This window comes from Fundulus heteroclitus, chromosome 3 (assembly GCF_011125445.2).
Source record: "Fundulus heteroclitus isolate FHET01 chromosome 3, MU-UCD_Fhet_4.1, whole genome shotgun sequence".
Lineage (NCBI taxonomy): Eukaryota > Metazoa > Chordata > Actinopteri > Cyprinodontiformes > Fundulidae > Fundulus > Fundulus heteroclitus.
Window position 1 is genome coordinate 21,177,009 of NC_046363.1, and position 24,629 is coordinate 21,201,637.

Genomic DNA, 24,629 nt, shown 5'->3' on the forward strand with positions numbered 1-24,629 from the left:
AGAAAACAGGAACAGAAAATATGTGTTAGTGCTGAGTCCCCAAATGCAAAGCAAGTGTCCGACCTAAAGTACCCCATGACATTTACCTTGGAAAGAACATGTTATCTCCTTGGTGGAACAGGAAAATCACTGCATAATGTGCTCAGTGGGCCAAAAGGTCAGCTTGCTAGTCTGATAAAATTAGCCTCAAACGTCTGGACGAGTTACAGTAACGGTGACCGCCTCAGCTAGACCAAATAAATCAGCTAGCCACACAGAGAGCCACCGAGGGGGGGATCAGAGAGAGGGGGAACAGGTGGCTGTCAACTTAGGGAGAAAGAGGGCCATCATCCACTTAGAGAAGAGCAGCAATTCTGTCTATCACTCCCCAGGCTCCACTAAGCTCAGCCACGCCGCAGCAGGGGGGCCAAAGGCCGCCACACCGGAGGGGGTTTCAGACAAAAATTCACAACTACAGCCACATTGTACTTGTGAGCTGTTATGAAACGAATGAGACTCTTCTAACAAGATTATCAATTACAGCTTTGCTTTTCTTTCTATCTTCTTTTTTCTTTAAAAAAAAAAACAGGCTTTTAATATAAAATAACTTCACAGCATCAGTTACACAGTTAGCATCTAAACCATGAGACTAAAAGAGGCCTTGGAGTTATTCACATAAGCGAACCTGATCTCTCCATTAATTCCTGTGCATGTCACTAATTCTTTGATCAGCTGTCATATTTTAGTAAAGAATACTCAATTGTTGCATCCTCAGCACCAGTCGAAAACCTGACTCAGATCATGTTCACCTAATTTAAATAAAAGCTGTCGGTGGATTTTACCTAATGTGAAATCTGACAGTCTGCAGCTTAATAACCTTTGCAGATCTTGCTTTTTTTTCTTTTCTTTTACGCTTGATGCCTGCGTGAGTGTTCAAGAGAGAATATCATCCCCCTTCCTTTGCTACTGCTACAAACATTATGTATTAGTAATAAACTTGGCTAGTTAATTACTTTTTAAAAGCCAGTTTAGTCATTTTACACAACAAAACAACATTAAACAAGGTAGCAAAGCAAATAGCACCCACTTATCAGCGGTGTACTTCCAGAAAGAGGTGGAACAAGCAAGTCGGTGCGGTTAAACCGAAATCTGAAAGCCAACATCTGAATCAGATTGGGCGCGCGTGTGTCTGCGCACATGCCACCGCGGCGCGTGCGTGTCTGCATGTGTTTCCACTCAGCTCTTTGTGCTGGTTCCCTAACATTACTCAAAGAACACAGAACACAGAAACTCTGTCTGGCCCATGCCACTGCTCTGTTTTAGTGTGTTGTCGAAGTGCTGTTAATTGTCACTCAAATTAAGGTTCCTGGCCTTGTCCCACAACTGCCACTGTGTAAGTTCAAAAAAGGATGTAAAGGAAGCAGTCTGCTGCTAATAGAGGTAATTAAAGTTCATATTGTTGCTGATGGTCGCCAACGTCAGTTGCAGAGAGCGAACTGTGCGGTACGAACAGTTTAGATAGGAGTTTATTACTTACCAATGCAGGCATGAACTCTAACCGAAAGCTGCGATCGAAGAATAACGCTGTATTTCTTGCCCCTTCTGTGAAGAAAAAAGAAAAAGTGCATAACAATTTGTTTTTAGGATATATAACTAGAGATGCAACAAACATGGGATGATGAGCAAGATTGGACGCTTTTCAGCCCTAAATTTCTTTGAGGGTGATCAGTAGGTCAGAAACTCAACCCGACCTCTTTCCATTTAGTGAGCTTCAATGCTAACGGCGTTTCAGTATGGCTACCCTCTGCTAAACGCTACCAGGTCACCCTGACTATAACACTGCTTAGTGTGGACAGTGTTCCTGATGGACGGACATTCATCAAAGTGGGCTATTTCTAGCTTCAATGCAGTGTTTTGAAATTAGGTTAGAGGAAGAGCAACGATGTAAGAGGAAACTTTATTTTCTATGACATTTCATAACACATAACAGAAAGGATGGACAGCAGAAAGGAAGGGTGTTATGTTTTATCTTTTTGTGCTTATAAACAATGTCTATCATGGAAAATGGTGGATTTGAAAATGTTGCCGGCTCGTTGGAAATCTCGGACTCATTGTAGGGGTCTGCGTTGTATGGAGAGTACACACTGAGACTGATGTTTAGAAATGATATCTGCACTAACCACACTAATCATTACCATGAGATGCCAGAGACAGTTTAAAGGAGACATATCATCATTTCCAATTCATCCTCTTCACATTGTAATCATTCAGTTGTGGTCTATATAAAATGAAACTGCAAGGCTTTGTCTGAATTCCTTGTTATTCGTGCCCCACAGCCCCTCCATTGCCCCTTTTCTAAAGTGTGTCTGAGAGCAACTTGTTTTGGTTCGGTCTTTTTAAATCTGAGAAGGTGTATACACCCAACAGCTGAACATTTCAGACTTATCCACTTGTAGCTTCGGCATCCTTGAGCTTGGACTACAAAATTGCAGTGAAAAATAAAAATGGCGGATTCGGGAAATTGGTAAGCCAGAAGTCCAAGACCTTGTTTAGCGGGTCTGCGGCAAATACCTTGAGATAATTGACATTATAAAGAACAGACATTATAAAAGACATTATAAAGAACAGAGAAATGAATGGCTTTAAACATTTGACCCAAAAAGATTATAAAGATATCTAAACAGATTCTGGACAGGCTAGATTCTACTATTCTGCATTTGTAGAGTCCAAGAACAGTAAAATGTATTTTAGGGCTACAAAAGTGGATTTTGCATGATATGTCCCCTTCAAAGTGTAAGTACCACAACCACTGTTTTTTTTTTTGTTTTTTCAAATAGTAAAATATTGGTTTTCAACGACTCCTCTCTCACAGATATTGTGAAATCTCCACTACCCCAAATATCATTGAGAACATCAGGAAGGCTAAAATAAAATATTTAAAAATGTGCTCTCATGCCTTCTTATACTAGGACTACAGTTGCTGAAGTTATTTTATTTATTTATCTTTATTTACCCTGGAAGTCACATTGAGAATAAAATCTTAATTTATGTGGAAGACCTGGCCAAGGTTGCAGTCGTAAAAATAACAATGTAAAACAGAAACACAACCATTAACAATACAAACAATCACACAACAAAAATTTAATCAAAATTTGATTTGACTGAATTCTCAACAAAAACAGTGATATTCTACTTTCACTATATTCTTTATAATATTCCTAAAATCCATCATGGATATGAATGTTATTAATTTAAGAGATTTTTGAAGATTACTCCATGCATGATAGGAAAATGCTGTTTAACTAAAGACTTTTTAAACCTGCGGAACATCTAAAAGCGATCAGAGCGAGGAACACAAATGGTAGTTGCTACGGCAACTGAAGAGGGCGGAGATACGAAAGAAATGCAGTGGTGAGTCTATTCTTGTTGATGGATATAGGCCTTACAAACTCAAACACTTGAAACTCATCACTCATGTGATGAGAAACATGCAAAAAGTTAATCAGCAATTTTTAAGAATGTTTTTTGCTGGATTTCAAACAAAGATAGCTAATTGTTGGATATAAATAATTGTTGACATAACATATTTAATTAAAGACACTGAAAGTTTGGGATTTAGTTTCAGCTTAGGTACCAGCAAACCTCTGGGTTGAAATATATACAGATGTAGGACACAATATTTGATTTGATTTCTAAACTAGCTTTGTATTATGGAGCTGTAATAAACATTTATTTCTAACATTTGTATTTTAATAACACCAACCCAAACTGTGAAAAGTTATTCTCAAGAACACAAAAAAGTGGGAGCAACTTGGAGGTCATCTCCACCCCCTGTGTTAATGGAGATGTGCCAAGACCCTATCACCATCCTGCTAGCTGCTTACAATAGCTGAATGGCAATCCAAAACAAAGACACCAACAATGCACCCCCATTCAATTCAGTCATCAAGAGAAGAGTATTTTGGCTTAAAAGACACAATCTGCCTATTTAGCAGTCTCCTCTGCTGTGTAGTATAGCCAGAAGTCAGTAAAATCAACAGAACAGTGGACCATCCCTGGTCTATCCTTCTGACAAACATTCCTGGAGAAGTTGTGAAAATGTGAATCTTAAAGTTAAAGAAATGTGCAATTTGCATGGATGTCCAAACAAACACTTCATGAAAAACTAAAAGTGTGCAAAAAGACACTAGGTTGTCAGAGACTGTAAATAAATCTAAATCGGATCAAGAATCTGTGGAACCAGTAGTATATTTGTAACATGTAACAGTATATGAACTAGGCTTGTGCTTTATTAGATTCTCAGCAGTGGGCGATTGCCCTCACAGCTTTGGGAAATAAGCTGTTTTTAAGACTTTTAGTTTTTTATTTAATGTTCCTGAATAATTTACCTGATGGAAGTGGGACAAATGGTGCATTGGGTGGGATCTGTGGCAATACGTCTGGCCCTTTTCTGGACTCTTGCAGTATTGTAACTATAAAAGTTTATTAGCAGCTGAGTAGAAAGTCAAGTCTGTTGGGCCTTCTTCACCAGGTAGTGGTGTTCACAGTCTAGGAGAGGTCAGCCTGTCTTTTTAGCATATTGAAACAAGTCAACTTATGTAGTAAGTCAAGTCATACTTAGAAGATTGAGCAGAGAAAACTTTTATAGCTGTTTTTTTACTTCTGTGCTTTTGACCTCAAAGCTTTACAAAAGCTCACATTGGAAATGGGCCAGAATCTTCTAATTGGTGATTCGATAATCCTGGCATCTAAATTCACCAGATTTCCATAATTAGCTTTGAATCTTGCTGTCCGGGTCTATTCTGTTGTTTGCTCGGATGATAGATTGTGCCCGTAACCTCCCAAATAGCTAAAGAAATGCACAAACAAATCAGCTAGACACCAACGCAGACAAGAGCACAGCAGGTATATCTGCAAAACAACCCCCCCCCTCCTTCACTAATTCAGACTACTGACAAATGGGCTTTTATACTGCCTGCACAAAGGTTGTGTGATTGTTCAGGCTGGCTCAGAGCCAACTGCAGCCTGCCCGGGACCATCCGGCAGGAGTGAGTCTGACAGTCAGAGAAAAGGCCTATCAACAAAGAAAGAAGCTCATACTGATGCCGTGTCACAAACAGGCAGCGTTGGAAGACAGACATAATGGCAGCTTTCCTATCCCCAACTGGTCAGCGCTAAACTGCTCGAATATGACTCACAAAACGGGGGATTACATGACTGAGAGAGCCTGCTTATTCTCGCTATTTTAAACACGGCACCCTGAAAAAGACAGAGGCAATAAAGCAACATTTGTCAACACAGGCCTGCCCCGGTGAGATGAGACGGCAAACAGGAACGTAATCCTCTGTGATGCTGTCAAGGCAAACGGGTAACTAGAGCCATTTTGTCACGAATGCCTGCTTTTTCTCTGCAACAGGATCCCAGAGCTTAACCGCAACCTGAGGCTGAACAAGCCAACATTCTCATTATCAAATTAAGCAAACATGCATGGAATATAAGTGAGGTTTGAAGGCCCACCCCCATGATAATAAATATGAAAATTCAATACTGTTGTACAGGCAGGCCTGTAGATTCATATTTTGTGAGGTTCTCGCAAATCACTATGCGACCTTTCACAATGATAAGGTATGGGAATAGGCACGGTGCTCCATAAATAATACAAAAGACCTCCTAGACACAATTCCTAATAACATTTTAATTGCAAATTTCATATACGTTATTCCCCATTAATTTATACTTGATATCAACCAAGACAATGACAAATAGCTGATGCTTTCATTACTATCTTTGTTGTGAAATCTAGTCTCAAGGATTGTGTAGAGTTACAAAATTACCCTTTCCATCAATTTCATTGAAGCGTCTTTTAATATTTGACAGGTCTTGCTACTCCCAAATCAAACACTCCTCCTACACTGACTAACCACTACTGCGGCCGCCACACCTCCCCTGACCCGTCAAACCGACAGGTGATGTTGGGGTTTTGGCATCCCACACGTGGTTTGGTGCAAAAATTTATTCTGGCCCTACGTTTTATAGAAAGAATGGGGGAGAGGGGCATTTAATAATAATATTATAAAATATATGTATTTGTCATTGCAACATACATTCCAATGAAATTTGTCCTCTGAATTTAGGCCATCGCTTAGAGAACACTGGGCTGCCACTGTATAAAGCCCAGGCCTGAGGGTCTTGCTCAGGGACCCTGGGTGGCAGTCTGTGGGATGTGAACCCAGAGCCTTGCAGCCTCTCCAGATTGCAAGCGCCCTGCATTCTCACCACTAGGGCACCCCTCCCCCTGTGATTTAGGCATCACACGTCCTGCAAACGCTAGCCTTTCCATACAAAGAACATCTATGCATAGCCTCTATGTTTTGTCGTGCTGTTTACTGACGTTTGTCAGAGATGGCCCCTGGGAAGGATGCTCCTGTGAAGTAGCTACCTAAACAATACAGCTCTCTTTCCTCCCGTAGAAAGCCTCAGCTCTATTATAAAAATAGTAGAGGCTTTATTTTCAATGTGTTGATTTGGGACCAAATTTTGATTAATTTAAAGTTATATATTAAAGTTAGAATATTTTTGGATGATTTATTAATACATTAGTAATAAAAAGCATTCACAATATGGCCTTGTTCTGTCTGCATATAGATTTATTTATTTATTGAATTTAATCATTGGAATTACCCCATTTGATTAGATGTATATTGATTTTATTAAGACAAAAAAATGTAAGTCAAACATATCCCACTGGGTTTTTTATTTAATGAATATAGTTTGGCTGCACAGTGGTGCAGTGGGTAGCGCTGTTGCCTTGTAGCAAGAAAGTTCTGGGTTCAAATCCAACCCTGGGTCTTTCTGCATGGAGTTTGCATGTTCTCCCTGTGCATGCGTGGGTTTTCTCCGGGTACTCCGGCTTCCTCCCACAGTCCAAAAACATGACTGTTAGGTTAATTGGCTTCTCTAAATTGTCCTTAGGTGTGAGTGTGTGCGTGAATGGTTGTTTGTCCTGTTTGTCTCTGTGTTGCCCTGTGACAGACTGGCGACCTGTCCAGGATGTACCCCGCCTCTCGCCCAGTGAACGCTGGAGATAGGCACCAGCAAACCCCACGACCCCATGAGGGATTAAGCGGGTCAGAAGATGGATGGATATATTTTGGGATGACCTTTTTTGTTTTTTTGGCTTGAGCACCTGCCCCTGAAAATGTCTGTGCACGTGGCTGTTAAAACTTACAATTTATGATTAATTTCCAATGTGAACGTATGGATATGTGTATGTGACAGAAAATCTATTTATTTTTTGAATTCTAGAATGCGATGCCAGAAAGTGTCACAGTTTTGGCACACTATAGGTCCCTCCCACACATTTTCTTTTCTTAAAATAATGTCAGCTGTTGGGATCGTGATGGAGTTAAAATTAGAGAAGTGCCAAATAACACTCCCATTAAGGTAACCTCAATGCCATAGCTAGGAAGTTGCAGCAGCAACCTGTAGAGCAGCTGACTGCAGATAGTGCCAGAGCGGATAGCCTGGCTGTCTGACTAGCTACTATTAGCTGGTTATGCTAGTATGAATTGTTGAATGGTCTGTAACAACACATCCTACAGTAGACGGCATAAGTTCATGACTGAAAAAAGTACAAACAAACCAAATAAATTTCACCCAGGGGGTCACTTGGATGTTGACTTTAATGTACTTTGTTTTTTTATTGGATTTAAAAAAAAAAAAAAACATTAATTTCTTTATTCTGCATAGCTAGTTTTCCATTTATTGCAATAGGTTGCATGTTACATGTGACTTTGAATACAAATTAAAACTTAAGAATCCACAGTTCAAACTGTAGCTGTAAAGCATACACAACATTAGTATGGTTGTAAAAGTTTTTATTCATTGTTGTAGCATGTTTTTAACACATTTTTCATATGTCATCCACAAGGGGCTGCTACAATCTCACTATTTTTGACTGCAGCACAATTTTTCTTTAAAATCTTACTGCTCTCAAAATGGTAAATGGTAAATGGCTTGTACTTGTATAGCGCTTTTTTTTGTGCTTTACACTACAGTTTAGTCATTCACCCATTCACACACACATTCACACCCTGACTATTATACTATTAGCCGCAAGAAACCGGTAGATCGTTCATGTATCAAATGTTGGAATGTCAATAAATAAATGCTTTCATAGCGTAATATCATAAGCATAAATATCATTTTAGAAACAGTAGGAACAATTGTTGGTGCATCTTATTTTCAAACTTTTGTAATCATAGCATGATACTGTGAAACATGTTATACTTACTTTACTTAAGGTTATCATACCGGTCCGTGCCTATTAAAAACAAATCAGTCCAGTGATAAGCCAATTTATCCCAGGCTGGTTTTTACCGGTGACGAAAATGTTAAATGGTGAAATATTTGTTATTTTGATCAATGCAATCATCGAAATGTCCACCTTTTTGGGTTTATGAACACAAAAAAATACGACATATTTTATGCAAGCTTTTCTCAGTTTAGTAAAAATATGATGTGTTTTGAGGTAGAGTCCTTAGAGGGTAAAGCTGAATCTTTAGGTCAAACCTTAAATCAATCTCAGCCAGTTAAAGGCTTGATTGGTGCATGTATATTTATTTGTTCAATAATGTGAGCGCATTTAAAAATAATATTAATGAATGTGCTTCATTTGCAATCAAAGAAGTGAAAGTTAAAACTTTATTTGATGTCCTTAAAAGCCCTAAAGTAATAACTAAATCTTACGTGCTACTTACACCAGCATATAATGATGATATGGTTTTAGTATAAAACACATAACTACTTTAAATAAAATAAAAAAATCAAAGACTTTATACAATCAATTGCTTTGTCAATCATGTGCTACAGACAGAAACTGAGCCACTGAGCCTAAATATCTGCTTTGTTTTCTTTATGGCTTCCTTCTATGTTTCTTGGAATCTTGTATCTTTAAAAACGTTTGCAGCACAAACTGGACACACAGATGTCTGCCAAATCCAAACTTTCTGGCTTTTTTCTAAGGGAGCATTGCTGGCCCTGTTTATGAAACACAAAATGTGTACCTAGAGTAAGAGAGAGTGAACACACACAGTTGGACTGCAGTAAAGCCATTTCTTCCCCTTAAAGACCAATTAATGCAAGACAAGACGGCCCCACAGTGGTCCACTGACTCAGCATTATGTACCTACGAAACTCTTACATCAGTGTCCACTGACGAAATACCATCAAGCCAGTTTTAAGTTATAAGACCAACTTGCCTGAATGCTTTAGTAACATTGACAAATGCATAGAAACAACAAGTCAGCAATATTCTTTAACTAAAATCAATGAAAGGTGAAAGACTAGTGTGTTAGTTTAACTTGCATGTTTTTTTTTCCACTAATTTCTCTGGGTTATTTTCAGATGCACATTTTCCCCTTAAATGAAAATCCTGCGGGTGCTGTGAGCGTCTATGAAACATTGTCCAAGTGGGTCAGAAAAAAATTGTTGGAAAAAAAACGAAAGCAGAGCTCTCCTATGAGAAATGAACGGATATAATGAGAAACCAAATATGAGGCCGGCAGAGCTCAAACAGTTGGACTTTAATATGCCTGCCCTTTAAACGCTAGTCAAAAACGTCAAAAAACAGGCAATAAAACTAAGAAGAGCATTTTCAGCATAAAATTGCTGGCTTTTGCGTATGAATTATACGCACCAGTGAAATGCTATAAGCTGGAATACACACACACACACACACACACACACACACACACACACACACACACACACACACACACACACGCACACACACACACACAGCACCAAAAGACTGAAACACATCACATGCCAAATCAATTATGTAGTCAACTAACAGCTCTGATCTTCTGAGGACAATCGAGGTAGTGGAGTCTTTCCTTACAGATTTAGATTTTAACATATAAACAGTCAATCAATGCCACAAATATAAGCAAAACTCCAAGCTCCAAATATACTTTAATGTCAGATCAGTTCAGTAGTTAGCTGGCATCGTCTTGCCCAGTTACTCTGGAAATACTGCAGTAGACTTGTCTGTCCTTCAGAAAAATATGCTAAGCATTAAGTCTAAAAGGACATGTCGAGCTACAATGACTCGAAAAAGTTATTTTACTCCTTGATCTTGTCCACATTTAGTTTTGTAGCAACACAGATGCATTTCACTTGGAATACATATGGTAGATCAACAGAAAATGGCATAATGGTGAAATGGTAGGAAAAGGATATATATATATATATATATATATATATATATATATACATATATATATATATATATATATATATATATATATATACATATACATATATATATATATATATATATATATATATATATATCTTATTATTATATATATATATATCTTATATATATATATTATATATATATGAGACAGTCTTCTTTACATTAAAGATGTGAAATGTGTGGTGTGCACTTGTATTCAGACCACTCTGATACTAAGCTGTGGCAAAGATGCCCATAGTAACTTTGGAGGAGCTGCATGGAGCCATAGCTCAGGTGGGAGAATTTTTTCCACTGGTCAATTATTAGTGATAAACTCCACATCTATTTGGAAGAGAAAAGCCATTGTTAAAAGATACTCATACAAAGTCCAACTTGCTTTTTGTCAAAAGCAATGTAGGGGACAAATAGTAGGAGATGGCATTCTGCTCAGTTCGGAACAACACTGAATGTTTTGGGTCTCATACAAATTGTTAGGTATGTCAAATAATTAGCACTGCACGTACCGCAAACACGGCATCATCAAGCTGACTGTTATGGCTTCATGCTGGGGGGTTTCTTGTCAGCATGGACAGGTAAGAGTTGATGGGAGGATGGATGGAGCTAAATACCAGGCAACCATGAAAAACATGCGGAGGTTCACCTCCCAGCAGAACCAGAAGTACAACAACATGGCTGAGGTCAAAGCATATTTGTGTGATAGAACGGCCTAGTCAAAGCCCAGGCTTAAATGTTGCTGATAAGCTGTGACCTGAGGACCTGAAAGCTGATGTTCCTGGGCACTCTCCATCCAGTCTGCATGAGCTGGAGTTTGCAAAGAGGATCAAGTAGGAGACTCCACATGTGAAGAGGGATATGCTCCAAAAGATTTGACAGCAGCGAAGGACGGTCATAAAAAAACATTGATTCGTTGAGGCTGAATGAAAATGCATGCTAAGTCCAAAAGAATTTACACAGAGACTTGGCAATGCACATTCTTGTTTCAGTTTCTTGCCGCTACGAAATGTTAATAACAAAGAAACTACCTAAAAGCAGAAATGTCTCAGCACGTCTTGGCAATATGGTCAGTTAATAACCTGAAGCGAAGCTGCATCCGTGATGAGGCGGGGGTGGGGGTTACGAGTCCCAATCCTTTGTAGCCGAGCCACATAACATGGTGTGGAAGTGATTATGGCCCTTAAGCTCCCATGACATGGATATCTCCTGGCTCTGCAGCCCTCTGTCAGAGGATCATACTTTAATCTGATTGTAAAGACACTAGGTATGACACAGGCGTCTCAGGAATGTAACCTGTCATTAATATCAATTACACATGGATCCAATTGCCAATAATCAGAAGGGCTCAGGAATTTTTCCGTAGGAAGATAACTAGCGGAAAATTGATAATGATGGCATAGTTTTGATTAGGTTAGCGGAGCAGGTTGCCTGATAAATAACTTATTTTGCGACTGTTCTCTGACAATTTGACTGACTGCAATATAGAAAGTCAATAAAAACTTGAGAAAGTAAAGGTGAAGTGATCCGTCAAAGCATTATAACGATGAGATCAAGGTATGCTGAGCTGCAGGGGGTGGATTCCCGGCCACATTACCGCCATAAAAAGCCAGTAAGCAGAACTAACCATTATTTTTCACTAAATAATTGGCTAACCACCTTTACCCCCAGCCTCCTCTGATTTTAATGGCCTGCATACCACCCAGTGCCAGCTGGCATGACACAATCCCTGGCAGCGTTGGCCTTTGACGCGAGAAGAAGTGGACCACTTTAACCTCACAGATCTTAGTAACCTCCCCATAAGCTCCCCGACAATTTGAGCTGGAACTGGGAAAGGACGGCACTCTCGATGTCCAACAGAAACACCGGGCCCGGGAGCCGCTTATGAATTCCAAGTTAGACAAATAAATCCATACATGTTTGCGGTGCAGCTTACCAGGAAATCACACGCCAACCTTTGGTTTGTGAACGTCTAAAGTGGGCAGAGCATATATACCTAGTGCGCTCTAGAGTTCATGTAAAACATATGGAGCCAATAAAGTGAAAGGCCAGAGAAAGTGCATGAAACAGAAATTAAACTAACACAATTTTGAATCTCCATCTCGTCCGTCTGTCCCCAGGAGTCATGTCAATACAGGCTATAGTTTTGTGTATCAAGGAGATTTTTTTCAGCAAAGGTAAATTGAGTCTCATGGGTGATTACTCATGAGACAACCCGACAACCCAAGTGGTTTAGATTACATCACTGCTGCCACTCGATAAAGGATGCAGACCGTTATAAAGGACAGAAAGTTAGACCTTTGGTGTCTAAGAAAAGGACACAAAACCTGCTGTCACACTGTTTCCTGTCCTCACATGGATGCTGACACATGCATGTCTCAATGGATGAAAATACGGGAATTTTTATGAAACAGCGAGTATTGCCACATCTTTGAAGTGTGTGTTATTTTTAATGCATTGCCAGTTTGAATTTACTGCGTTCTACCATGCCAGTCGTTTGCTACTGTTGTCAGGATGCCACCGTCTCACTTTTTCCTTCCAGATTCAAAGACCAACTGGCCATTGGCGATTTAAATTTCACTGTGTTCTTCATGTGGTAATTATTTACTAAAGTATTATCGGCCATGGAGACAGTTTAATTTTTAGTTTCAAAGCTTTGCTGCCCCGAGGTGAGTGATTGACAATCACCTTAGACTGAGCATCTTCATAGCGTTGGATGAGATCAAATAATGTTATTGGTTCAATGCTTTGACATTTGAGAAGCAGGTGTGTAAAAGCTCCTGTAAAGCATGCATGTCCAGCAAACAGGGCTTATGGGAGCTGTGGCAAACAAATATGTAGCAGCATTGCTATGCTGATGATTAGCTATTTATGCTATAGTGTTAAATTCATAGAAAGGTAAACTGGAGCACTTTTTAACTAAGGCATAGAACCATCTTGCACAGTTGAAATGTAGGCAGAAATACAAGAGTAAACTGTGGCTATAACTTGTGCTCTCCTGTGTTCATACTAGTTTGGAGACTAACTGAACCACAACATTCCCCTCAAAGACATACAGATGAACTACAGAACTGAAAATAAAGTACACATTGATTTCTAAGCAGAATATTAATAAAGGCTTTGAGATCTTCTTGTCCATTAGAGTTAGACACCACGCCACTGTATTTCTCAAAAGCAAACATTTGCGTTTATTTGCTTGTGGTTTTATTTATCTTCTTGTGTTTTGAGGAAAGGTAAACCTTGAAGGAGATTTCTTTTAACTTTTGAAGGTGAAAAAACACTACTAGGCAAAACTAGAAGATAAAAAAACACCAATGAGAAATTTGTGGCCAATGGACATGCCAATATTGATTTTAACTCATTCCGATTTCTCTTTAGAAATAATTATAGAAGATACAAGCACAGCATTTGTAATTCTTTTTTTCCTGATGTCCTGTGTGAATGGTCATTAATTACAAATATTAGGAGGAAAGACGATGTGACATAGCTGTGTGAGAGTGAAGTCATTGTAAAACAGAATTTGACTAATAATCTAAAATAAAGGCAAAATAATTAGGAAATAAACATCTTATACTATCTTTACTATCTAATATTACCGATTAGCATGGTTTGGATTACAAAAGGAGTATTTATATGTATTCTTTACAGAAAGTACTCTAACTCTGAGACTTTAAAAGGGTGAAAATACGGGTTTCCTTTGAAATTTGTTCTTACAAACATTACATTTTCTTTTAAAGAACTCACTGATACTGAAGGTACTCCTCTGCTCGGAGTTGAACTGATGAAGGTGTGAAATGGTAAATATAAATTCACCGTGACACCAGAACTAATGACGTAAAATTTTTAATATTTGTTTTTTTTTATTTGTTTTTTTTTACTGTGCTTCAACATCATTAAGAAGCACTGTTTCTAAATATAACCCAAAGACAACTTCTGTGGGATAAAATGGTGTCTCATGGGGTGGATTTTCAGTGTCTAGGAGAAATTCTCAGTTCAAACGGGCTTTTACATCTAATAAGGTGGAGTCATTAAAGACTTTGAGACCTTGACAGTTTTAAACGAGATCCAATGTCCTTGCATGAGCGGGAAGCAGAGCTCATTCAACTAATGCCTGGAAAAAGGATTTTTGAGTAATTCATCCTGTATCCAGTTAGGTATTATTGTGATTCCAATCACTGTAATTGGATCAGATTAGCCACAGAAATCCAGCGGGAAGGATATTGATGTATATCCTTATAACCAACTATATCAGTTCCTATTTATCAGACCTGAATTGTTTTCCCTCTCTCTCTCTCTTCAACAGTAATCACATTGCAGCAATTATGGTCGACTGTAAGAGCAGGGAGGCATTTAGGTAGTTTTTAAAGCCAGATTGCTGTAATCAGAAATTTGAAGTAAGTTACTCTTGGATCACTTTTTTCCCCTTCGATATTTCTCTGGGTTGACGGCTAATTTAAAGCATGAGCAATCGATTCCGGGGAAAATCAGAGTCTGGCGTGTAATGTATACTACCGAATCCACCTGCTCGGTGGGGCCAGAAACTCTTGTATTTTTCAGCTTTGTCTGGCATCCGTCCGACACGCGGCGTTTGAAGTGCAAATCAGTATTCGACCGGAATTTCTTTTTTTTTTTACCGCAGTATTCGAGTTTATTTTTCGTGTGCAACTTCAAGCCAGAGTGGCTCTCATCCCGTGTGCTGTTTACAGGCTTTTTTCTCCTTTGTTTTCTTGGTGTTCCCAGTTTTTGGCAGTTGCGAAGGAAAAAGTTAAGCAACAGACAGAGAAGGATGAGATTGTTATCTTACCCGCCATCCTCCTGAAATCCCTCCAGTTCATCCCTCTGCTCTGCCAGGGTGGACTCCAAATCCAAATAGCTTCCATTGTGGGACAGCTGGAGGGCGCAGTCATCCGGCTGAAAACAGACACACACACACACACAGGTTTGATTTAAACATTTCAATTTTACACCATTCTCACTAAGTAAAACAAGTGACGTCGACAACCAGAGAAACTCAGTTGACAGAGTATATTAAAATGAGGCTGTAACTATTAGACTAGACAAGACCTTTTTTTGGGGGGGTCAGCGTACTACAATGACAAGCAAAGGAAGGTTTAGTAAAAGAGATAGAGCTGCTTGGCTGTCTGGTCCTTCTTATCGCTCTTCCCCAAACCCCCCCACCTTGTCCGATAAACTATCATCAAGCGTGATGATTTCACAGCGAGCCTATGATTCGTCTGGCCCTCAACGGTTGTCATCACCCGACCTGGCTCAAGGAGATGAATAATAACAGCGCCTGTTCACTTGTCTGCTTGACCTCCAAATTGGAGATATTAACCTATTTATACTCGAGGTCTGTCGGCTCCGCGGGACCCTGGCTCCAGCGGCGAGGCAGAAGACAGGAAAACAAATACCATTAAAAAAAAAAAGAGAGAGAGAGTCCAAACATTAGATTTCAGGAGCACAGACTGTGGCAGTTCTGCTCCACTAACACGCTGGGTGTCTAAAACAGCACGTGGTTTGGGTATAGCTGCTCTCTCTGGTTCTCAGTGAAACACAAAGGAGGAGAGATCTTGAGGCAACCTGCAACATATTTAATGAGCAACACATGCAAACTTGTAATGTAGGATTTTTTATTTTTTTTTTTTAAACAATCAATTTACTCCCAGACCGATGCGCTACCACTTCCTTCCTTTCCATGTGTGACAGTAACTTCATTAAACGTGATGGAGCAACAGATAGACATTTATGGCTTTGAAGTGTTTAGCCACTCTGTTTGCATTACTGCACTCAACAACTGTGTCAAATTTGGGAACTGAGACAAAACATGTGGTTGGATTGGATAGCTCTCAATCCCCCTCCCAGTATTTTCTCTGATTTCGAGCTGCACTCACTCACTAACCGAAATACCCTTAAAACAATTCAATATAGTATCGCAGTTGCCTAATCTTAAAACTATTTTTTTATTTAAATAAAACTTCCCTTTTTAGGTGAATCACACTGAATATAAACTTTTTATCCACTAATTTCCATCCAACACTGAGATTTCCATGTTGTATATGAACGGACAAAGAGGCCTATTTTCGTAAGCCACTCTTCAAAACGGGAAAGACAAGAGAACAAGCCATTAAACCTACCCATATTTGCAGTCTGCATATTTATGACGCTACTGCGCATAGTCAGGAGGAAAAAAAGAGAGAATGGAAATAGAAAAAACAATTCAAAGCAAATGATTAGAAGGCATCAAATACCGACAGCTTGGGGTCACCAAGTCACCATAACAACCATATGATGGTATCTATCCAACAGCTGGCTGGTTGAGAAACATGCCAGGAAAAAGACTTTTCTGGTCTAACATCAAAACTATAAATATGTGCAGTTTGCTTAACACCATTAGAGATTTAACTGGAACTGAGCTTTTCGGGAAAAAAAAAAACACTTTAGGTGTGTTTGATGATTATCTAGAAATAATCACCTATCTAGCCAATGGGGATGGACAATTATCAGTTTTTATTTGTTTTCGTTTTCCAAACCGAATGAGACACAGTATTGCTGGGATTGGTATTTTTGTTGTTTAAATAGCTTTTCTATTGATGTATTTTTTGATTGTTGTAACTGCATGCTGTTCCAAGTTGCAAATGCATTCTTTAAAGGGAACACACTATCATGCAAAGTCCCCTTTTTTAGCCCTTAGATACATTTTGTTGTATCGTTGGAGTCTCTAGGAATGCAGAAAAGTAAAATTTAGTCTGTCCAGTAGGTGCACAGATCTCTTTATTATCTGTTTGGGTCATATTTCTCAAGCCATTCATTCGTCCCTTTTCCCTGTTTTCTTGAACAATCATGTTACAGTATTTGCTGCAAAGCTGCTAAATAAAGTCATGGACCTCCAGCTTACCAGCTTCTTGAATATAATTTTTTTTCCCGCAGTTATTTTGTAGTCCAAGCTCAAGAGTGATGAAGCTACAAGTGGATGAGTAAAATGTTTGGTTGTTGACTGTATTAACCCATACGGACCAGCCCCCAGAATACTACAAATATGGTCGAACAGGGTGGAGTGGAGCACTGTGCGACCTGGAGGGGCTGTGGGGCAACAATAACAAGGAATTTACACCAAAGCATTGCAGTTATAGATCATAACTGAAATATTTAAATGTGAATAGGAAGATTTTAAAAGCATAATATATCCCCTGTAAGGGGACTTTGAGCTTGTGTAAGGTAACAAGTGGTTGGATGAAAGCCATTTGATAATGGGTAAGTTTGATTTAAGACATGATTTGAGCTTTTCGGGCTCTGATTGTATGCAGCAACATACAGCCAAATACTTTACTTTTCCATATCGCCATATCCAATATCTAATGTACGGTGGAGGATCTGTGATACTGTGGGCCAATTTTTCACTCAGGGTCCCTTGGAATCTTGCTGGAGTGCATGGCATCTTAAACTCTGAAATATTACAACAATTTTCAACAAAAAAATCTTCAAATAAACTGAAAAATATGCCCTTAATGGGTCTTTCAGTAGAATAATGAGCCAGGATACAGCAGGATTAGATGCCACGGTGTGAGCTACAGACAAGTGAACAGGGGAGGGGACCAGGACTCTGGACAATCGTGTGATATTGTGCACTGAGGCATTGTCAAATCGTCCTCTCATTCCAACCTTTCATGACCTTAATGGTGAGGAATATGTCTTGGCTTGGTGGCAAAAAGTGGTTGTACAATTATCTTTCTGCAATAAAAGATGCAAATAATTGTGTATCTGGTGTTTATTTTTAGTGAAGAAATTATCTAGAGGTAAAGTATAAATGTATGGACTTGTACAGCACTTTGGTCACTTTGAGCTTGTGAACTGCTCAATATGTGAAGGTTAACTGATTGACACAGTAAACAACTTAAATAAATATGTTGTTTTTAAGTGTTTTAGCAGATAGATCAGGCCTAAAAAGACGGAGGGAGACCTAAAAAGGGAAGGATGCAAGATTATAGGACATAATCCAAGTATAAAGTTCTCAAATTAAACGCCATATGTGTATGCCTTTTGTATGCCACTATGACACTGATATGTAATGCATTCCAAAAGTAAAATACAGATTTCAATAATCCCTCACCTTGAACTACCAAAGGATACATTTATTATTAACTGTTCCCTCATTCGGCTAAAAAAATTTAAAATCTAGGTCGTAATCCCCATTTACCTGTGGTTTACACTCCAATAACTCCATGACACGAATAGAAAACAAAAGCAAGCTGTTACTTGTCTCTCGGTTTTTACTCTGAATCACCTTAAATAGAAGAAACACTGAGAGAATCCTGCAGCTGTAACCAGCAATTAGCCAACCGGGAGACAGACAAATGACTAGCAGACCTGCAAAAAGCGAGGAGGTAAAAACAGAAGTTCCTTCACATTTCCACACTTTCACTTCCACTCTCTCCTCACTATATAATCTACCTGGATTACTCATCACAGCCATTGCTACGAGTGATGTGAGGACCCGGGGCGATGCACTTCATCGTCCCCGATCCAAGAATTGGAAGCAATGCAGGTCGCACGTTATCAGAAGCAGAGATTTGTTTAGCTGTCTCCTGCCCAGAACTTGAACCCACAGTAGCAGTACGATGGCCGAGTCCAGAGAAGTAACCACAAGCGCTCTGCTCGCACTGAGGTCTGGCCTCTCCCTTCAACAACCATGCTGTGGTCCACTGACCAGGCAGGCAGGCAGTTGCAGGGAAAAAATGACTAAAAATAAACACCATGCAATTTCCAATTTAAAGCTGCTATCAAAATCCAGTTTTTTTATTCAAGAAAGAAGGGACATCTTGAAGCAGATAGCATCAACTACACAACATCTGAAGATTTCTTACACGTACTGCCTCGGTAGGAGCTACCTTGTACGTCAATGTGTACAAACTGCAACAAGCTCCGAGTTAAACCAGACGAAATCCAGTGATGTGATCATCATAAAGCTTTTGACGATTCCACGTGGGGGTCTTCCTGTGAAGGCATGTGACACTACAGCACACCTGATGCATGAATGAGAAACCACAACATCTCATCTCAAGATCCCGTCAGGCACACCGTTTCGGACAATGCATTCTTTTGGAAGGGGCCTTCTTCTGTGACAACTCCTCAAAATGCAGGGAGGAGAAAAACCTCAGCTCTGCATGACAATGAGAGCAGCAATTCAAAGGAGGAACCTGTATTTTAAAACATTTTACATAACATCTCATTTAACATAACTTCTCATTATGGAACCGGAGGGGGAAAATAAAAATGCAGAACAACAATTGTCTCTGAAGTTTAAATTGGTAAAGTCACAGTCCAGGATTGGAATGTGACACCGACGGAGCAGGAGCGGGATGACAGAGCGCGCGTTTACAGATGTGTGCCAACACACATTAAGCATTCTTTTCCCAAGCCTGGTCCTCAGGGCCCACAGTCCTTCACGTTTTAGATGTGTCTCTGCTCCAGTACAGAGATGATTGCCTTCTCAGCATACCATCAAGTCCATCAGAAGCCTGTCCATGACCCCTTCTTTTAGGCCAGGTCTGCAGCAGAAGGGAAAACCGCTGCAACATGCAGTACAGGGGGTCTTGTGGACCAACACTGAGAATCACGAATCAAAACATTTTTACTGCGACTCAAAGTGTAGGCATAATGCTGAAAGGTTAACCCACAACCCGGGCTCAAATCTGTTGCAGCCTATGAGAGATTTTCTTACAGGATTTGCCAACGGTTTTGCTTCAGTCATCTTCCCATGAACTCTGACTAGTCTCTCTGTCCGTACTGAAGAGAAGCATCCCCACAGCATGATACCACCGCCGACATGTTTCACTGTGGGGATGGTGGTCTGACCAGGCCAACATCTGTCATTCCTGCGTCACCTGCAAGCAAACTCACGGCAATCTGTAAACATGATTTCTTTCGGCTTCGGTTAAGCAACCACTTTCTTGCCTTTCCCCCCGAAAGGCCAGTTCTGTGAAGTGAATAATTGCCTCTGCAGCTTCTCCGACGTCACCCCGGGTGCTGTTTATCCACTAACCTCTGAGACCCTCACAGAACAACGTTTTTTTTTGTGTTTTTTTAAACTGAGATTAAATCACTCCCAGGTGCTAGTTATTTACTAATTAGGGGACTTCTGGAGATGATTGGTTGCTCTGGACTTTACTTAAGGGGCATCCGCGTAAAGGGGGCGAATAAAACTGCGCGCAACATTTTTGAGAGTTTTATTTGTACAAGATTTTGAAAACCGTGTATATGTTTTCTTCCAATTCTCAGTCATGACCACTAAGTGTTTATTGGTTCCAAAGAAATATACCGAAGCTGGTTGTTGTGGCGCCGCTAGGATTAAAGCACTGAAGATGCAAGAAGTCGGAGAACTTTTTCTTACAGAACATGATATAGGTAAACTCTTTATGGATGACACACTGTTTTTTTTTTTGTTTTGTTGGTGGAACAGTAGCAAAACCATGCACCCTGCGCGTCAACCTTAAACCCGTCCTGTTCCCAGGTGCCATCCGATGAACAACACCTACGCAGCGTCAGCAACAAGCGCGCCCGCAGCCAAACCTCCAAAAACTTCAGCCTTGGAAGCTGACAGCGACAGCTCAGAGGCGGCACATGCAAGCTGCCTGGATCCCTGGACACCATGTGTGAGCGGCGCACTATTTATATCAGATTGACCTCTGAGCCCCGTGGCTGCAGGGTTGTCGTTTAAGGCATTTGCAGGGCGTCTCTAAAAACAAATTCTTGAAAGAATGTGAATCACAGAGCAGCGTGCTTAAATAAGGTGACACTGTTGTTGTCGTCGTTGCTGAAATGAGCTGAGTGATGTTACACCGAACCACGAAAACACCAGTGGCTTGAAAACAGTGACTGGGCTGATTTTTTACTATGATGGTGTAAATTATTTCTATGTTTTTACTGCCAACTTCCATCTCAAACGCTTCAAAGTATCTTCATCATGTATCTGTTGGTCGGAGCAATCCACAAACCTCCCTTAAGGTTCTGCGTAAACAGTCTGCGATAACACTGATCTGACAGGACAATGAACGACCTGGAGAAAATGTTGACGTATGTGACATCTCTATCTGACAAAGACGAATACCCGGTAAAGTACGATGGGTTACACATCTGTGTTTTGTTTTGACTTTGAAAGGTCAGTAGAGGCTATTTTTAACGCGCTTGAATAAACGTGGTCAAACCCGAATCCCCAAAAACTAACATTTCCGAAGAATCGGACGTTAGGAAGCCTTAAAAAGAGCCTTGACTGTTGATTTCCTGATCAGGACCAATACGCCAGTCCAAACAGGAAAACGTAGGTGACTTGAAGCTATTTAAAACTGGCTATAGTTTTGTTCGACATTAAAAAAACAAAACAAATTTTTGGCAAATATAAACTATGTGTTAATCTTCACCTTGGTGATGTCCTTTATGCTGAGGATACGTTGATAACAGATTGCTGCACACTCTAAAGAACAATGCTCATCATATCTGAGGGGGGGGAATCCCTTTGACTCTGCCCAGCTGAGCATTTCAGCTCGGTCGCTGTAATAGGAACTGTGAAGTCACAGCTATTCAACATGCATATTCAGCGCAGTCTCTCTCTGCTTCAACATAATATTTTGTTTATGTGGAACAAACTTTTCTTCCTCTAGCAATCGGTAAATATATGCTGTGCCTTGCATTGTAACCAGGTTCCTGTAGCTTTTCTCATGTTACATCTGTGTAATATTTACACGTTTGAGTTCTGCTCTGTTTAAGCTATTAGGGCTGAATAAAATCAATTGAAAGCGATTGCCTTCAGAATTCATATAAGTTACATTAGTAAACCGAGTCCCCCTCCCTGTGTGCAAGTTCAGTATAATTAAGCCTCTGAGGTTTGTTGGAGAACACTAGAGAGCAATAAGCTCCATGAAGACCACATCAGGGATAAGGATATGAAGACGTGGCCGTCCACTTAGATTGACAGGCTGGGCAAGGAGAGCATTGAAGCATCAGAGAAGAAGTCAAGATGCCCATGGTAACTCTGGAGGAGCTGCAGAGGTCCACAGCTCAAGATAATTTGTAGACAGGACAGGTGATAGTCGTGCACCTTCATGGAAGAGTGGCAAAAAGAAAGATACATACAGTTTTATCAGCAGTTTGCAACAAGGCACTAAAAATAAGGAAGATATTGTGCTCTAATGAGACTAGAGTTAAACTTTTTGCCTTGTAGGCAAAATGCGAAGCGTGGAGGAAAACGGACACTGCAAATATCACCCTAAATATAACATCCCTTTGGTGAAGCATGGTGGTGGAAGCATCATGCTGTATGCATCAGCAATGTGAAAGGTGGTAATGGAAGATGGACTGAGCACAGGGTAATCCTGGCATCATGAATTGTGAGGCAGGAGCTGGACCAAAGCCAGCCAGGAGCTTGAAAGCAGGATGGGGAGTTCAAATCTTTTAAGAATAAAAAATACAAGAACTTACAGGCATAAGGAGATCAAAGCGTGGACAAAGAACTGATAATGGTCATAGCAACAGAAGGATCCGGTGGAGCACAATGAGAATAACACAGCTTGTATACTGAGAAAGCTTGGAGAAATGACAAACAAACCAGAAGAGCTAAGCAGACGGAATAAGCAGCAGCTAAAACAGAGAGATGGCAGAGCCGCAGAAGGAGAATTAACACATTAACAGTAATCAACATAGAATGGAGCTGAACAGAAGCACAAAGAAACCCAGGGAACTTTCAAAGACAAATCTAACAGGAACAACTCTGAGTGTGCAAATGTAAAAGGAGAAGCCTAAACAAAAGCAGAGGAAACAACCCCAAACACCCAGGGCCCGTGACACCTGGAGGGATCCTTGCAGTCTATATATACAATATTTACAGCCAGAGCTAGCGCATATGTAGGTGTTACACGGCCCAGTCAAAGTCCAGATGCATTTTCCATTTAGAATCTGGGGCAAGACTTGAAAAGTGATGTCGGAGGAGGAACTGAAATTGTCAGTTTCTTTATAGGCCCTGTTTTTTTATTTTACTTTAACACAAAACAGCTGCGAACTAAGTTATCAAGTCTACAAAAATATATAGGACTCAGGATTGTATGTTGTTTCACATGTTTAAAATCCATTCATTGCCAACAACCTTTCAAAAAAAAAAGAAAAAAAGTGAGGGGTCTTTATTCCCACATCACTGAGGGTAACCAAGGTGACCATTGTTTGGGTTCATCAGCATTTCTGCTCCAGGTCACATGCTCAATGATCCATCAGCTTGGTTTGGTAGCCTAGGAACCCCCATCAACACCCTCAAGCTAATTATTAATTTAAGTCAGAGGGTTAAACTGTAGCTCGGCGGACTGATGAAAACAACAAGGCGAGCCACAAACGAAGACGCGTCAGTAGAAATACCTTGTGTGGGGCTTTCAGCAGCCTGTGGACTCCAGCTATCTGATTGATCAGAGGAATGTCTTCCCTGAAGGTGTACAGAGGCGGTCTGGTGGGCTCTGGGAAATTGGTGCTGTTGAACGGGTCGGTGTCATCTAAGAACTGCACTCTGCATATAAACGTGGCCATGATGTATCCATTCAAGGCGATATGAAGTGATCAGAAGAGCGGATGCGACGCTGAAGCCTCTGACACCAGAGGCAACCTCCTCCTCCTCCTCCTCCTCCCGCTGCTGCTGCTGCTGCTGCTGCTGGGCTGCAAACTACCGGCAGGTCCTCTGCAGTGGCGATCCCCCCGCACCCTGTTATCCTTGGAGCTTCCCCATGACTTTCAACGCTGCGCCACGATAGGTCCGGGACACGTCGCAGAAGAGACCGGGGCTGGTCAGTGCGCTGCGCAGGCGGACGGAGCGAGCCGGTCCAAGGGCATTGCGGGCGGGTGAGGTGCTGAGGCAGGCTGCGGTGCGGTGCGGTGCGGTGCGCCGGACGTGGACTGCTGCTGCACTTGGTGCCTGGTCTGCGAGAGCGATGCACAAACTCCGCCAGAGGGATTCAGCAGCCGGACCTCAGCCGGTGGATCCACTGCAGCTCATGTTACAGGCGCGACTGCGACCTCTAGTGGCTGACGTGAAAAGCACAGGGAAAAAAAAACCCTAACCCTAAACGTTGCAGGGGGTAAAAAAAAAAAAAAAAAAAAAAAAAAAAATAGCACTCAAACAGCCTGCAAGTGCGTCTGGGTAAATTAGAGCGTCGGTGAAAATTTCGTTTCTTTTCAGGGATTAGTTGAGAATGTGAGTCTGGTATTTAATATAGATTCGTAACATACATAGGTATACGTTTCAAGCATTTACTTCTAATTTTGCTGATTATATAAGACCGCTCACTCATTTCTGATGAAACAGAATATTACTAAAGACCAACAAACAAAAAGCATGTATATAACCACTGACATGCCATGACCTACACAA

General features: G+C 40.5%; 1 protein-coding gene across 6 annotated transcripts in view; it reads right to left on the reverse strand.

Annotated features, from left to right (window-relative positions):
• The window catches only part of fhod3b (formin homology 2 domain containing 3b), a 132,149-nt gene extending 107,903 nt beyond the window's left edge, over positions 1-24,246 (reverse strand). For 3 of the 6 annotated variants that reach the window (XM_036132586.1, XM_036132590.1, XM_036132577.1), the window contains exons 1-3: positions 23,627-24,245; positions 15,036-15,142; positions 1,517-1,581 (exon numbers count right to left, since the gene is read on the reverse strand). In XM_036132586.1, coding sequence (XP_035988479.1) covers positions 1,517-1,581; positions 15,036-15,142; positions 23,627-23,791 — 337 coding nt within the window. In that variant the 5' untranslated portion in view covers positions 23,792-24,245. Of the gene's footprint in view, positions 1-1,516; positions 1,582-15,035; positions 15,143-23,626 lie in introns of all 6 variants that reach the window. The other 3 variants (XM_036132566.1, XM_036132553.1, XM_036132558.1) reach the window with 2 other exon arrangements.
• Between the last annotated feature and the right edge of the window lie 383 nt (positions 24,247-24,629).